This window comes from Mobula hypostoma, chromosome 2 (genome assembly GCF_963921235.1).
Source record: "Mobula hypostoma chromosome 2, sMobHyp1.1, whole genome shotgun sequence".
In the NCBI taxonomy this organism is placed as follows: domain Eukaryota; kingdom Metazoa; phylum Chordata; class Chondrichthyes; order Myliobatiformes; family Myliobatidae; genus Mobula; species Mobula hypostoma.
Genome location: NC_086098.1, coordinates 166,073,121 through 166,090,557, shown reverse-complemented (window position 1 = coordinate 166,090,557; position 17,437 = coordinate 166,073,121). Strand labels below are relative to the sequence as shown.

At 47.1% G+C, this 17,437-nt stretch overlaps 1 protein-coding gene across 4 annotated transcripts in view; it reads right to left on the bottom strand.

The window, feature by feature from the left end:
• Positions 1–16,422, bottom strand: part of LOC134342644 (14-3-3 protein beta/alpha-1-like) — a 40,236-nt gene extending 23,814 nt beyond the window's left edge. The window contains exon 1 of one of the 4 annotated variants that reach the window (XM_063041013.1): positions 16,272–16,422. Coding sequence is in view for 1 of the 4 variants with exons in the window: in XM_063041010.1 (XP_062897080.1) it covers positions 9,221–9,224 (4 nt within the window). In the remaining 3 variants the exon portion in view is untranslated. Of the gene's footprint in view, positions 1–9,208; positions 9,289–16,271 lie in introns of those variants that run through there. The other 3 variants (XM_063041011.1, XM_063041012.1, XM_063041010.1) reach the window with 3 other exon arrangements.
• Positions 16,423–17,437: the final 1,015 nt, after the last annotated feature.

Sequence of the window (17,437 nt, the reverse complement as noted above, 5' to 3'; positions counted from 1 at the left end):
TGAGGTTTTTAACATGGCCCACGAGGTACCCCCCGGTGGACATTTTGCGGTGCTGGAGGAAACAGTTGGTGGAATCATGAAAGAGAGTTACCGGCTGCCCAGGGGGAAAAATGTTATTGATCATGACCGACGCGAACTGAGACGGTCACCGGCTTTTGATATGCTAACAAACCTAGTCGGTGTTAGCGTGGAAATCAATGAAGCTAGGGGCCCCCTGCTAAGAGGAAAAAACCATTTTGAAAAGATTAGGATGGGATCGGTCAGATGGGAGAAGGCTATTGTTTTGGCCAGGTCTACTGATAAGGTCTCTCCCTTAATCCCCGAAGGAGTAATTAAACGACTCGCACCCATGTGTTTGATTGTCCCGAGGAAATGCAAAGAACTGGGACGTTGGGTGATTGTGGTTACAATAGGGCGGCCAAGTAAACAACACCCATATTTTTTGAGTAATTCAGTGACTAAAGGGCTGATGAACACAGAGGTGTGTATTGGCAATTTAACACGGCTGTCTGAAGCCAGCTTGATAGTGAACCTTGGAAAAAATGAATTCGGCCACACGAATGTCACTTACCTGGGAATTGTGGTGACACAGGGGCAGCTGGCAGTGATGCAAGCTACAGTGCAGGCTATCGCTGACCTCCCAACCCCGACAGACAAGAGGGCCCTCAGAAGGCTTTTGGAGATGGTGGGGTACTGCAGGAAGTTTTGCAATAACTCTGCGGTCAATACCCGTCCCCCTCCTACTAAGCCCTTGCGAGGGAAAATTGAGTCGGAATGGGACGACCCTTGTTGTTGTGGTCCGGGACAAAACCAAATGAGAGGTTACATTGGTCGCAATTCATCAGTGTTTTTGGCCACTATGAAGTTTGCTGAGTTGGAGCCTGGTCTAAGGGATTATTAATAACACGTGTAAAAGGAACAGAAAATGTGATGACTGTCTGTCAAGGTGTTGACAATTTCAAATTCTCTGTATTAGCTAAATAACTGTTAAAGATGTATATTGTGTATGTATCAGATAATGTAGTCATGTTTGTAATTTTTACCTCCCGGTAAAAATCCTTAAAGGGGGGAAGTGTTACGAGAATACACATAAAATTAAGATGTTTGCTGGCCTGGGCTAGCATCAGTGGCATCAGCAGTTGGTCTGCCACCTGCCCTCAGGGGAAGGAGAGATAAGGAACAATGGAGCAGCGTCTGGAGATGTGTAATGAAGGGATGTGGGAGGAAGAGCTGTCTGGAGCGGCTCCCCCCTTTGAACCCTGAACTGTTTGAAGTGATGGACAGGCGATACCCCAGCAGGGGGATAAAAAGGGACAGGTTCGCTAAGACAGACACACACGCCACCCGAGGTAACGAGACCCTGGAAGCGGTGCGCCTCTCACGAGTGGGTGAGAAGTGTCAGACAACGACAAGGGTGGAAAGGTACGATCAGCGGGAACCCGGTGTGTGTCCGCCCTTGCCTGGGTGCCGGGTTCACTGCAGAGGATCGACCGCATCTGGAGGAGGGGTCACAGTCGGTGACCTCAGGTGACATCACCAAGGACCTGCCCAAAAGCTGTTTGTGAGCCATCTCGCTGGTCTGTGAGCCATCTTGCTGGTCTGTGAGTGAAGCAGTGTTCTGAATGATCAGTTGTTCCTATTCTGTCTCTCTTCCCCCACCTTGTCCATCGCCATGGCAACGATTACTGCGAACTGAACTACAAACTGGACTGAACTTTGAGTCATTTTGAAATTGGTCATTTAACCCCTAGACAACGATAGAGCTTGATTGATGCTGTTATCTTAATTCTGTGCACATGTGTGGTTATCATTGTTGAATTGTTGCATTTATTATCCTTTCGATTACTGTGTTGCTTGTTTCTTTAATAAAACTTTCTTAGTTCTAGTACTCCAGACTCCAACTGAGTGATCCATTTCTGCTGGTTTGGCAACCCAGTTACGGGGTACGTAACAGTGATAATAAACCTGGTTCTGACCGCTCTGCAGCATCTGGTGTGTTTATAAGGAAATGCGTCTTGACCATCGAATTCAAACCCAATCCCTGCACCATGACTGATAAGAGTAATGCCACAGTGATTTTGAAGAGGGATTTGTTATAGTTGACAATGGAAAATGGAGCCAAAGCCACAGTTCATTCTGTGCAGGGGCAGGTCAGACTCCAGGGAAAGGGTTGTTGCCATTGGTAGATCCACCGTGGCAGATGGGGCCAACAAGTCAGAATTTGGGAAGAAGGTACTAATTCTGAAATCTCATAGCTAAGTAGGAAGTTTGTCAAAGAGCCCTGGGCTGAGTTATGAGCAACTCTGATTTCCATTACTATTCCTTCAACTGAAATATTATCCCACTCAATTCTACCTGCCAACACAAAATAAAGGAACCTATTGTCTTGGGGGTGTGGAATCCAGAGAGAAAAGCAAACACACGCCTGTTAACAGTGGGCAGGTCTGGACAAATTAAAAAGATGCACCAAACACAAAAGACAAAAAAAGACTGCAATGCATTCAATGCAGTTGCAACAAGAGACTTACGACCACAATAAAAGAGAGACAGGTTGCTTGCAAAGTATACATAAAAACAGAGAGGAACAGTTCCCTTGGGATCCAAGGTAACACAAACCTTAGCACACTTTGGAAACCTCACATCCTTACATGGTGCTGAGCAGACATCAAAATTCTCCTGTTTACCAAAGCAACTATGACACCCCAAACACAAATCACATGTCAAAACCGGCATTGTTTTCCATTTATTAAAGGTAGAGTTGTGTAAGTGAAAATAGTCAACATTCTCAAAGCAAACTGAACAAACTAGAGCACAACACACACAAAATACAGGAGGAACTCAGCAGGTCAGGCAGCATCTGTGGAAATGAATAAACAATCACCATTTCAGGGTGAGACCCTCCCTCAGATCTGGAAAGGAAAGGGGAAGATGCCAGAATAAAAAGATGGGGAGGGGGAAGGAGGAAAGGAATATAGCTAGAAGGGGATAGGTGAAGCCAGGTGGGTAGGAAATGTAAAGGGCTGGAGACGAAGGAATCTGATAGGAGGGGGGAGTGGACCATAGGAGAAAGGGAAGGAGGAGGGGCACCAGAGGGAGGTATTAGACCATAAGACAAAGGAACAGAATTAGGCCATTCAGCCCATTGAGTCTGCTCCGTCATTGCTGATCCTGGATCCCACTCAACCTCACACACCTGCCTTCTTGCCACATACTATAGACAGACGAGAAGAGGTAAGAGACCAGAATGGGAATTAGAAGAGGAGAGGGTGAGGGAATTTTTTTTAAAACTGGAAGGAGAATTCAATATTCATGGCATCAGGTTGGAGGCTACCCAAACGGAATGTAAGGTGTTGCTCCTGACTGAGGCACAAGAGGCAGCCATGGACCAACATATCGAAATAGGAACAGGAATCAGAATGTTTGGCCTCCAGGAAGTTCTGATTTGGCAGGTGGAGTGGAGGCACTTGATGAAGCAGCCCCCCAATTTATGATGAGTCTCACCAATGTAGAGGAGGCCGCATCAGGAGCACCAGATATAGTTGGAAGTCTCAAGGATTTAAGATGCATTTAGATAGACACACGAACAGGCAGAGAATGGAGAGATATTGTACATGTGAAAGCAGATGCAATTAGCTGGTCAGCACCAGTATGATAGGCCAGAAGGCCTGTTCCTGTGCTGTACTGTTCTATGAAGCACACTGAGACTTTCATGTACCATTTTTCAGATTCAGATTTATTAACCATGCATTATGTTGAAAAATACAGTGAAATGAGTTAACAACTCAAGGATGTGCTGGGGCCAGTTCAAATGAATGCCCAATCTCCCATTGATCTTACATCCAAGTTGGTCAATAATTCAGGATTGTTTCCCGACTAGTGCTTCAGGGTTGCTGACTGCATGGCAGCAGCAATTAGCACATTGAGCCAGATGAGAATGAAAGAAATAGCACAATGAGAGCAACGACAAATTAGGGTAACAATGAACCTCACAGGACAAACCTTCAGAAATGGTCACCACACATCAAAAATAAATCAGTGGGGAAAATTAAAGAGTAAATCCATTGGGAGCCCAAGCTAATACTCAAACCTCAGTGAACTTCTTGGGCAGATATACATGGAGGCAAAACAGCAAGGACTTGATCTACTATAAAATAAACCATAGAATATAACAGCACACTACAGACCATTCGGCCCACAATCTCCCAACTTCCCCTAATGTATCTGTCTCTACCACCCCTGATAGCATGCTCCAGACACCCGCCACTCTAAGTAAAAAAAAACCCTCTCTGATACCCTCCTATACTTCCCTTCAATCATCTTAAAATTATGCCCCCTGCTATTAACCATTTCCACCCTGGGGAAAGAAGTTAGCTACTCTCTCTCTATGCCTCTCATCTTGTAAACCTCCCACCCTCCTTCATTCTAAAGAGAAAAGCCTCAACTCACTCAACCTATCCTCATAAGACATGTTCTTTCCTCCAGGCAGCATCCTGGTATGAAGTTTAGAGAATGAGTTAAAAACTAGACAACGGGCTGACCCGTTGGGGCACCCTTTGAGAGAAGTCTGATGTGACCAGAATGAACATTAGTTTTCCTGAATGCTATTGGTATCGCTTTGCTTTGGGAACTGAAGTAGAAAACCTCAGTTTATTAAAGAAGATCGATGCATAGCAAAGCAAATATGGCTGCTCCTCATTTAACGAAGGACACTTTTGATGGCATCATTTCTGGTTTATCTGCCACCCTTGTGCCTCTCATTGTCATTCTGGAGACATGCAGCCCTTTCATTCCCCGTCTCTTCATCTCTTCTGCTGTTTGTCTCTGATCCTACAGATGTGCACACCTCTCCTCCTCTGTCTCTTCTTCCCTCATTTTTTTTTTGTCCTGACTCTTTAATCCTGGAGTCGTGCGGCCCTGGCCTCATCCAATTCTTGTTCTCTCCCTCTCCTTGCCACTTCCTGACGACATCTGGCATCATCTCTTGACCGTAATGTCCCCCCTCCCTTTCCACGTGGCATAATTAGGCTGACCATTTTTTTTTACCCTAATGCTGAACAGAAGGTACAAAGGATGCTGATTATTCTTGATGATGTGGTTGGCGCTCCCCTAAATGGACGTGATATAGTCACCGCTGTCCTTTGACTGCAGTAAAGGGTTTTATGGGTGTCTCGAAGTACGTCATTACAGTAAGATTTAATTATTTCTTATTGATGGGTGGCGGTTAGATCTCTCCCAATCCTGCACATGCTGATGGTGATTAGCCCGATGTGACCCCTTGAAATAGAGCTGCTCTGCCCTTTTGCTCCAGTAGGTGTCGCTGTTGAGGCTGGCTGTGAGCATGCGTCAGGCTGTCGCGTCCCGATTTCCATGATGGCGGATCGGCTCTTAGGTTAAAAGGGAGCCTGTTGATTTTTGCAAAGGAGCAATTTTATACGAATATATAACCCTGAACTTTGCCTGCATTCTGTAAGTTAACGCATTTTAATTCGATTGAGCCAAAAAAAGTGCCGCTGTAATGCACCGTTTGTGCTAATTGGAGGCCACAAACAGACAGAGCATGAGAGTTTTAGTAGTATATAGATTAATAAACTGCAAAGTGTCAGAATAAAAGCAACAGAAATCACTGGGATCAATAGACATCCAACAGCATGATGGAGAAGAATCTAGAAGAGAGTGAAGTTGAATGAGCCAGAAGCATCCATACCAAATGATCATTTCTTAAAATTAGCCATCACAGATAACATAGGTACCAATGCTACCCACTACAGGAAGACAGAAAACTAAACAACATGGGCTACATCCAAAAGATCAACAATGGTCCAGACAATATGCACCAGATGAAACTACAACACAATAAAGACAAGGTAGAAATAAAGGTAGATGAAAGACAATAGAGATGACAGCAAGAAAACATGCTTTAGCAGATGCCAGGCTTTTGGAGGAGACAGACAGGGTGATACAGGGTTTAGAGTACTTTATTTTAGGGGAGGAGGATGGTGGGGTGGATAGAGAGGAAGAACAGAGAACTGCCACAACACACACTGATAGGTGGGCCAGGAGCTAGAAGTATCTGCAACACATAGCACACAGATCAAGACAAAAAATGCCTTTATTACGTTGTCATCAACAGTTCAACAAGATCAAAACAGGTGATCACTCCCAGTTGCTGTGCTGCTCATCCACAGGCCTGAGCATCACTCAATCATGCTGATAAGCTAACGCCCCTATTACCCAGTGACATTTCAACCAATCAAAATGACATCCAACGTACATCTATCGTGCTACCATTAATTTCAACAAAATGTACACAAGTTGGTAGCTAGCACTATTTAGCTTTTTGGCCCTTATTCTCTCAAAGAACTTGCTCTTATTTCCCTTCTCTACAATTTTGCAATTCTTTATTTACAGCTGCACATAGAACCATAGAACACTACAGCACAGAAAACAGGCCATTCGGCCCTTCTAGTCTGTGCCAAAACCTTATTCCACTAGTCCCATTGACCTGCACCCAGTCCATAACCCTCCAGACCTCTCCCATCCATGAACCTATCCAATTTATTCTTAAAACTTAAGAGTGAGCCTGCATTTACCACATCAGATGGCAGCTCGTTCCACACTCCCACCACTCTGAGTGAAGAAGTTCCCCCTAACGTTCCCCCAAACCTTTCCCCTTTCACCCTAAAGCCATGTCCTCTCATATTTACCTCTCCTAATCCAAGTGGAAAGAGCCTACTCGCATTTACTCTGTCTATACCCCTCATAATTTTGTAAACCTCTATCAAATCCCCCCTCATTCTTCTATACTCCAAGGAATAAAGTCCTAACCTGTTCAATCTTTCCCTGTAACTGAACTCCTGAAGACCCAGCAACATCCTAGTAAATCTTTTCTGCACTCCTTCAATCTTACTGATATCCTTCAGTGCCAGAAATCAGTAGATTCAGCAAAGCCTTCAGGTTATGTTAACTGGACAAGAGCATAAGGAAATGTACCAGTTCCTATTTGAAGCTGCATATTATATCTTATATTGACCACTAACTCCTAGTATTCATTATCTGGTTCCTTAAGGTTGTTATAGCTGGGGGTGGTAATGGGGATAGGCTCCCACTACCCGATAACGTGCATCTCAAATAGCCTCTGACAACCAAGTCCAGCTCCTGTTCTTCACTTGTGGCTTAACTACTAAACCTGGCAGAATCATTTCTACTGACAGAAGGGGCAAAGGTGGGCTACTGGTGCCTTAAAACTACTCACTTCAGGCAGATGGGGCTCATCAGCTGTGGTTGGCAACACATCTAGGAAAGCTCTGATCTCAAGCCTCCGCTGCCTTGCGGCTATACCCACTCATGGGGAAGGCTTCAGGGGTAAACCCCAAGGGAAAAATCTGGAGCTGGAGTTCCCAAGCCAGTCCTGGGTGGCAACTCCTGCAATGCCAAACTGCAATCGTCTCTGCTGTTCCTTTGGATTCATCAGATGCTACACGGGCTTGCTCTCCATATTGTACCGCCCAGACTTGCAAATCTAGACTGCTAGGATGCAATATTCATCGTCGACCCCAACCAACGGAGCAAAAATCTCAACCAAAACCCCAGAGCGATTATGAGGAAATGTTTCATCAAAGATGCCAAAGTTCTCCAAATGAGACATCAAACTAGAGACATTTTGAAGAACGGTGGGACAGTCCCCACTGTCCAGAACGATATTTATTCCTGAATTAATATTCTGCAAGTTTCTACATTCAATATTATACAGCGGTTTCCTAAATTGAATGTGCCCTACATGACAACAGTAACTACACATTGAAAGGAAAAGCATTTCAAAAAATTTCTTCTTCTGAAGTTTTAACAAAGTTGCCTATTTTACCACAAGTTTGGGCCACAATAGGAAAGAGAAATTGGTAGTTTTAAATTCAGCTTTCAAGAGTTAAATTGACTGAAAAAGTGGGCCAATTCTAGGAGAGTTTAATTAGGGTGGGACACTTTTATTCTACTGGCACTGTGCCATCAAGGGACAGGAAGCAGACTCACGCCTATTCAAATGTGCTGGGTGCCTGAGGTACTGAGTGAATGGACGGCATGGATCAGTCATGTGTACAATTTAAATTAATTATAATGCCGTGAAGAAGCCAGGTCCGAACACAGACCAGACTATTGGCAAAATTGATTCTAGAGACCAGTCAGTAACTGCGTTGACCCATTCAATTAGCACCTTACTCAGTCTTCTGCTGCAATGTAGACTCCCACCCCACCCCACTTCACAATTCCTTATTCATACACTTAAAGATAAATTAAAATAATTTCACGAGTCACTCAGTAACGTCCAGAGACTAAGTAAGAGCAAAGTTGCGAGAGTCCACAACATCATGGACGGTGTAAGTGTGCTTGAATGTACCAGGAAAGCCTACCTAAAATTCATACCGTAATGTGAAATTTAAACTCACTGCTTCAGGAACAAATTTACTTTAAAGTTTTACTTTAAAATTCTAAAACAAGAAGTCCGGAGTACTTTTCAGATCTGTTATCAGTAAAGATGGCATTTCAGTGCTGGATTCAAAGCTGAGAAAGCAATGGGTGAATGGGAGAAAAAGGGTGGAGGTGGGGTTTAGGGAAACATTTTAGAGCACGAGGATTTGACAGCAGAGAAATCATTAAAAATCGGGGGCACACAGACCTGAAGAAGCACAGAGTTCAGAGGGTTGTGGGGCTGGAGTAGCTGAGGGACAAGGCAAAGGACAAGGCCATAGAGAGATCTAGAAACAAAGATGAGAACTTTAAAAGTAAGGTGTGGCCAGACTATGAGCTAGAGTGAGCCAACGATCACAGGACTGAGAGGTGCATGGGACATAGAGCGAGCAGAGACACAAGCAGAGTGCAGTGTAACCTAGGTTTCAAATCTGATTTCAATGCAACATTGCAGCAACTTACAATGTTGCTCACTGGTGTCAACTGAAAAATAGTCACCCTGTTGCAAGACTCAAGACAGTTACTACCACTGGCCAGTTAAACTGCCATCTTAATCTAACTACAGAAACACCATCCTGTGACAAATACTCCATGTAAACAATTAGTTCTACGCCGTTGAAACAAAGGAAAGTGATATTTGACGCAAGTTGAAAAATGCTATAGAATTGCAAAGCCTGCAGAAACGTTTACAACTGTACCAGTTTCCATACCCACTAGACATGCTACACAACCGCACAAGATTCCTTACCCTCTCACCTACACATTAACTTGCAATATCTAATCAGATATTCTTCGGTCTTCACTTGATCACCAACCTGTTCAGTGGGAGAATGAAACTGCAGAGGCTACACCCACAGCATAAAGCCCAAAGTACTTTGATTATGATGTAAGTTGTTTCATTGAACTGGTTTAACCAGTACTCCCAGCAAGAACAAACATGTTGTTACAGCTCACTACAAAATCAGCAGCTTTTAAGGGAGGGAGAGTAAACACCCAATACGCTACAAACTGGGTCAGACAGCACCTGGCTGTTAAACTTTCTCTAGGCACACCTAATTGTGGCAACGCCTCATATTCCGTCTGGGTACTCTCCAATCGGATGGCATGAATATCGATTCCTCCTCCCTTTCTCTCTTCTTTAATCCCCACCCTGGCCTTTTAACTCTTCTACCTGCCTATCACCTCCCATGGTCTACTCTCCTCTCCTGTCAAATTTCTTCTTCTCCAAGCCTTTGGCTTTTCCACCTATCACCTCTCAGCTTCTTTCTTCATCCCCTCTCCCACCCACCTGTATTCACCCATCACCTCTCAGCTTCTTTCTTCATCCCCTCTCCCACCCACCTGTATTCAGCCATCACCTCTCAGCTTCTTTCTTCATCCCCTCTCCCACCCACCTGTATTCACCCATCACCTCTCAGCTTCTTTCTTCATCCCCTCTCCCATTCACCTGTATTCAGCCATCACCTCTTAGCTTCTTTCTTCATCCCCTCTCCCACCCACCTGTATTCACCCATCACCTCTCAGCTTCTTTCTTCATCCCCTCTCCCACTCACCTGTATTCAGCCATCACCTCTCAGCTTCTTTCTTCATCCCTCCCTCCCACCCACCTGTATTCAGCCATCACCTCTCAGCTTCTTTCTTCATCCCCTCTCCCACTCACCTGTATTCAGCCATCACCTCTCAGCTTGGACTACCCTCCCCCCCACCTTCTTATTCCGGCATCTTCCCCCTTCCTGAGGAAGGGTCTCAGCCTGAAATGTCAGCTGTTTATTCCTCTCCATAGATGCTGCTTGATCTGCTGAGTTCTCCACGTAGGTGTAGGTGTGTCATCCTAGAGATGTCTGTTCCTTATTGACTGTGTGCTCAAGATGTTCCAAATATCACATCAGGTGCACGAGGAGACTGCAATCTAACTTTATTGTGCACATTTCTGACATGAACCATTCCGTTTCAATCTGTCAGAACACTTAGGTGTCCAGCAGGGTGAATTCATGAGCAAGCCATCCTTTGCAAGAGAACAATGCATTTGCTATTTAGTACTCCGGCAGATGGGCCTCATCAGCCGTGCTTGGCAGCTCACCTAGGGGAAGGAAAACTCTGATCTCGAATCACTGCTGCCTTGTGGCGGTACCCACTCATGGGGAGGGTTTCAGAAGTAAACCTAGAGGGTAAAATCTGGAGCAGTCCTACATGGTGTTCTATGCTGACTGGCAACTCCTGTGACGCCACTGGTGCCAAACTGTATTGGTCTCTGCTGTTCCTCTGGATTCATCAGCTACAGGGGAGGGTGTGCCTGCTGCACGGGTAACTGCTTGCTCTCCATATCAGACGGTTTGTGTACCAACTATGTAGATGGCTAACATGCAACATCCACCCTCAACTCTGACCACAGAAGCTAATTAACTTGCTATATTGTATTGTACTATATTGTACATTTTTTTTTCTAATACAGAAGTACTAAAAAAAAAGTTCAAATATGATATACTTTGCAATGCTGCACTCTTTCTGGAGTACCCACCCCTACTCTAAACTTTGCCCTGAAGTTTATACTTCATCAGTGGCATGAGTAATCGATATTTCACCTAACTTGGAGCAGACTCGATGGGCCAAATGGCCTAATTCTGATCCTATCCCTTTTGGTTTTATTAGTTTTTGATGGGTCAGGCCATTAAGGAATACAGGAAGGCGGCAGGAGATTGGAGCTGAGAGGGAAATGGATCAGCACACTGAAATGGCGGAGCCGACTCGAAGGGCCGAATGGCCCAACTCTGCTCCTATACCTTCTGGTCTAACTCCAGAGTACTGCAACACCTCATTCTTTGTGCAGTACCACAATTGCTTCCTTACATTCGGGACATTTAAGGGACTCGTGGATAGGCCATAAAAGGAAAATGGAGCAGAATACGAGAAGAAGGGTTTTGGCCCAAAACGTCCAATATTTACTCTTTCCACAGATACTACCTGGCCTGCTGAGTTCCTTTAGCATTTTGTGTGTGTTGCTTGGGAATATAGGAAGGAAGGGTTATATTGATTCTTACTTCAGTGGTAGGTAAGTTGACGGAGAAGATCCTGAGAGGCAGGAGAGGCATAATATGATTAGGAATAGTCAGCATGGCTTTGTCAAAGGCAGGTTGTGCCTTATGACCCTGATTGAATTTGTTGAGGATGTAACGCAACACACTGATGAAGGTAGAGCAGTAGATGTAGTGTATATGGATTTCAGCAAGGCATTTGATAAGGTACTGCATGCAAAGCTTATGAGAAAGTAAGGAAGAATGGGATCCAAGGGGACATTGCTTTGTGGATCCAGAACTGGCTTGCCCACAGAAGGCAAAGAGTGGTTGTAGACGGGTCATATTCTGCATGGAGGTTGGTGACCAGTGGTGTGCCTCAGGGATCTGTTCTGGGATCCCTACTCTTCGTGATTTTCATAAATGACCTGGATGAGGAAGTGGAGGGAGAAATGGGTTAGTAAATTTGCTGATGACACAAAGGTTGGGGCTGTTGTGGATATTGTGGAGGGCTGTCAGACGTTATAGTGGAACGTTGATAGGATGCAAAACCGGGCTGAGAAGTGGCAGATGGAGTTCAACCCAGATAAGTGTGAGGTGGTTCATTTTGGTAGGTCAAATATGATGAAAGAATATAGTATTAATGGCAAGACTCTTGACAGTGTGGAGGATCAGAGGGATCTTGAAGTCCGAGTCTATAGGACATTCAAAGTTGCTACACAGGTTGACTCTGTGGTTAAGAAGGCATATGGTACACTGGCCTTCATCATTCGTGAGACTGAGTTTAAGAGCCGAGAGGTAATGTTGCAGCGAGATAGGACCCTGGTCAGACCCCACTTGGAGTACTGTGCTCAGTTCTGGTTGCCTCACTACAGGAAGGATGTGGAAACCATAGAAAGAGTGCGGAGGAGATTTACAAGGACCTTGCCTGGATTGGGGAGCATGCCTTATGAGAATAGGTTGAGTGAAATTGGCCTTTTCTCCTTGGAGTGACCGAGGATGAGAGATGATCTGATAGAGGTATACAAGATGATGAGAGGCATTGATCGTGTTGATAGTCAGAGGCATTTTCCCAGGGCTGAAATGGCTAGCACAAGAAGGCACAGTTTTAAGGTGCTTGGAAGTAGGTACTGAGGAGATGTCAGAGGTAAGTTTTTTTTTTAACGCAGAGAGTGGTGAGTGTGTGGATTGGGCTGCTGGTGACAGTGGTGGAGGTGGATACGATAGGGTCTTTTAAGAGACTCCTGGATAGGTACGTGGAGCTTAGAGAAATAGAGGGCTATGGGTAACCCTAGGTAATTTCTAAGGTAAGGACATGTTCGACAGAGCTTTGTGGGCTGAAGGGCCTATATTGTGCTGTTCATTTTCTATTTCTATTGATCTTGGCGCAGGTTTAAGGGTCAGCACAGCATCTCCCAAAATCATTCCAGCACCTGTGCAATGTAATTTAAATGCTGTAAACACAGGAGATTCTGCAGATGCTGGAAATCCAGAGCAACACACACAAAATGCAGGAGAAACTCAGCAGGCCAGGTAGCATCTATGGAAATGAATAAAGAGTCGACATTTAGGGCAGAGACCCTTCAGCTGGACTGGAAAGGAAAGGGACAGAAGCTAGAATAAGGTGGTGGGAGGAGGGGAAGGAGAACAGGCTAGGTGAAAGGTGAAGCTAGGTAGGTTGTGGAGGGGTGGGTGAAGTGAGAAGCTGGGAGGTGATTGGTGGAAAAAGGAGTGAAGGAGGAATCTGACCGGAGAGAAGAGTGGACCATGAAGGAAAGGGAAGGAGAGGCACCAGGGGGAGGTGAGGAAAAGGTGTAAGAGGGGAACTGAAAAACAGAAGGGGAGGTGGAACTTTAATGTTCTGCATTTCTCCATTACTTGTCCAGCACACCGTGAATCAAGTAATTCCTCTACAGTCCTAAGCACTGCTTCTCCAATGGCTCTAGCCTTTCCTCATCGCTGCAATACCTTGCACTCTGCCAATCAGCCCACTTTCCTTATACTGATGACCCCAATCACTGTGCACTGTTTCAATTTGACTCTGCCCCCTCTTGCACACCTCAAACCTATTAAAAACGAAAACAGAAATCTGAATCTGTTGTGCCTGATTTTCATCATTCATTTCAGCACTATTTTCATGTACCAACCCCATATCCATTGATTCCCTTGGTATCTACAAGAAATTGATCACAGTTTACCACTGGTTGGCAGCTGCAAAGAAAGCAAACCTCGCTTCCAATTTCTGACCCGAGTGGCTGATTTCTTGAAACAAAACTTCTCCAGGCAGGGAAACATCAACTTAGCATCTGCCCTGTAGAGCCTGTAAGAATTTTGACTTGTTTCAAAGAGAACATCTCTAATTTATGCCATAGAGCCTTACCATTAACCAAAGGGTCTGTGAAAACCAGGTTGGGAACCTCTGTCCTAAAGGTACACTCTCATCACGAGGCACATCAAGACCCTGCTGCCCCCCTCACTGGACCCCCTGCAGTTCGCGTACCATCCCAACCGTTCATCAGACGATGCCATTGCCATCACCCTCCACCTGGCCAAAAAAGACACGTACATTCGAATGCTGTTCATAAACTTCAGTTCAGCATTCAACACAATCATTCCTCAGGAACTGACTGGAAAGCTGAGCCTACTGGGCCTGAACACCTCCCTCTGCAACTGGATCCTAGACTTCCTGACTGGGAGACTTCAGTCAGTCTGGATTGGAAGCAGCATCTCCAACACCATCACACTGAGCACAGGGGCCCCCCAGGGCTGTGCGCTCAGTCCACTGCTGTTCACTCTGCTGACCCACGACTGAGCTGCAACACACAGCTCAAACCACATCATCGAGTTCGCCGATGACACGACCGTGGTGGGTCTCATCAGCAAGAACGATGAGTCAGCATACAGAGAGGAGGTGCAGCGGCTAACGGACTGGTGCAGAGCCAACAACCTGTCTCTGAATGTGAACAAAACAAAAGAGATGGTTGCTGACTTCAGGAGGACACAGAGCGACCACTCTCCGCTGAACATTGACGACTTCTCCCTAGAGATCGTTAAGAGCACCAAATTTCTTGGTGTTCACCTGGCGGTGAATCTCACCTGGTCCCTCAACACCAGCTCCATAGCAAAGAAAGCCCAGCAGTGTCTCTACTTTCTGCGAAGGCTGAGAAAAATCCATCTCCCACCCCCCATCCTCACCACATGCTACAGAGGTTGTATTGAGTGTATCCTGAGCAGCTGCATCACTGCCTGGTTCAGAAATTGCACCATCTCAGATCGCAAAACCCTGCAGCGGATAGTGAGGTCAGCTGAGAAGATCATCAGGGTCTCTCTTCCCGCCATTACAGACATTTAAACCATACGCTGCATCCGTAAAGCAAACAGCATTATGAAGGACCCCACGCACCCCTCATACAAACTCTTTTCCCTCCTGCCATCTGGCAAAAGGCACCGAAGCATTCGGGCTCTCACGACCAGACTATGTAACAGTTTCTTCCCCCAAGCCATCAGACTCCTCAATACCCACAGTCTGGACTGACACCAACCTACTGCCCTTTACTGTGCCTATTGTCTTGTTTATTATTTATTGTAATGCCTGCACTGTTTTGTGCACTTTATGCAGTCCTGGGTAGGTCTGTAGTCTAGTGTAGTTTTTATGTGTTGTTTTACGTAGTTCAGTGTAGCTTTTGTATTGTTTCTGTAGCACCATGGTCCTGAAAAATGTTGTCTTGTTTCTACTGTGTACTGTACCAGCAGTTATGGTCGAAATGACAATAAAAAGTGACTTGACTTGCTTAATCCTGCTCGACTCACCAAATCATTAATCAATACGGTGATCATTTATCACAAATATATCCTTGCTGAACAATTTCAACTTCTTAGTGATTAATGCACACCAACAATGTCCAATTGGTTAAACAACACTCCACTTTTTTTTTATTATTCGGGCAGTAGGAAGTCATGTGCCATGTCTTCTCCCACTCACTGAGCCCATCTACATCATGATAAAACCTGCCTGCATCTTCCTTCCTTCCATCTAGCATGGTACCATTAGCAAACTTGGATATATTGTACTTGATCCAGTCTTCACTGGCTGGGAACCCAACTCTGATCCCAGCTGCAATCAGTCACACTCACTTAATCCAAAAATTACCAGCTTTCTAGTTTGTCCATAATTTCATCCACCAGCACCTCCGGGGTCCCTATCCTGGTGCCTGCTCCATCATGACTCGTACACTCCCCCGACTCCAGTATCCACTTCTTCGTTTAAAATAACTTCTCCCGCTCCTCCTTCCCAGATTCCTGCCCCACCCACCCCTTCCTTGCTACTTGCCCCTATTCCACCCTCCTTCCCCAGACCACGCCCTACCTTCCCTCTTTCCTCACCCCTTTCCTACTCCTCCATAGACCTCAGACCCTCGTTCCCCAGATCCCTACACCATTACCCTCTCCTTCCCAAATTACCCACCTACCTTCCTTCGCCTTTCTAGACTCCAGCCCCGCCCTTCCACTCCACCCCAGTACCTCGCCCCTTCCTCAGAGTGGCCCCCTTGGCTCCATTTCTCTTTCTCCCAGACCCCCAATCCCTCCCACACCTCCCCAGAACCCCGCCCATTCTACCTTCCTTTAAATTCCACAACACACAGACTGAGATAGGAACACCCAGCCCAACGAGTCTGCTCCGGTCCTTCCCTCTCTGTCCTCCCCAGACCCCATATTCGCCTCCGCTCCCCCGCTAGAGCGCAGCCACCTCCCACCCCTCTCTGCCCACGTCGACCCTGCAGCCACCTCCCTCACACTCACCTTGTCGCTGTTCCCTCAATTCAGTCTCCGAATACACGCTTCCGCTCCCCGCTCCTTTCCGCTTCCGTTTCTCCCTCCACCCATCACCACCACCCTCCCGGGGTCGCCAAGGGAACGGCTCGGCACGGGTTCGCCAGGCGAAACTTACAAGGACCTGAACGTCACCGTTACCGCGGCAACCACCGAGCCGCCGCTGTTGTGGATCCGCAGTGCGCTTGCGTGTAGTGGGAAGGGCGGTGGCCGGGCGGAGGAACGGCGAAATACGACGCATGCGTGGCGCCGGCAGAGACGGCACTGCTCCGGATGTACGCATGCGCAGTGCCTGCCTCTTCGTCTGTTGGCTGTGAATGGTCTGGGCGGGTCCTTAGTGAGCAGATTGGAGTCTAATCGCCTCTGCTACTGAGCCTCGTCACCCGGGGGAGTGGGTGGATCATTGCCTCCGGTCCTGAGCCCCGTCACCCGGGGGAGTGGGTGGATCATTGCCTCCGGTCCTGAGCCCCGTCACCCGGGGGAGTGGGTGGATCATTGCCTCCGGTCCTGAGCCCCGTCACCCGGGGGAGTGGGTGGATCATTGCCTCCGGTCCTGAGCCCCGTCACCCGGGGGAGTGGGTGGATCATTGCCTCGGCTCCTGAGCCTCGTCACCCGGGGGAGTGGGTGGATCATTGCCTCCGGTCCTGAGCCCCGTCACCCGGGGGAGTGGGTGGATCATTGCCTCGGCTCCTGAGCCCCGTCACCCGGGGGAGTGGGTGGATCATTGCCTCGGCTCCTGAGCCTCGTCACCCGGGGGAGTGGGTGGATCATTGCCTCCGGTCCTGAGCCCCGTCACCCGGGGGAGTGGGTGGATCATTGCCTCGGCTCCTGAGCCCCGTCACCCGGGGGAGTGGGTGGATCATTGCCTCGGCTCCTGAGCCCCGTCACCCGGGGGAGTGGGTGGATCATTGCCTCGGCTCCTGAGCCTCGTCACCCGGGGGAGTGGGTGGATCATTGCCTCTGGTCCTGAGCCCCGTCACCCGGGGGAGTGGGTGGATCATTGCCTCCGCTCCTGAGCCTCGTCACCCGGGGGAGTGGGTGGATCATTGCCTCGGCTCCTGAGCCCCGTCACCCGGGGGAGTGGGTGGATCATTGCCTCCGCTCCTGAGCCCCGTCACCCGGGGGAGTGGGTGGA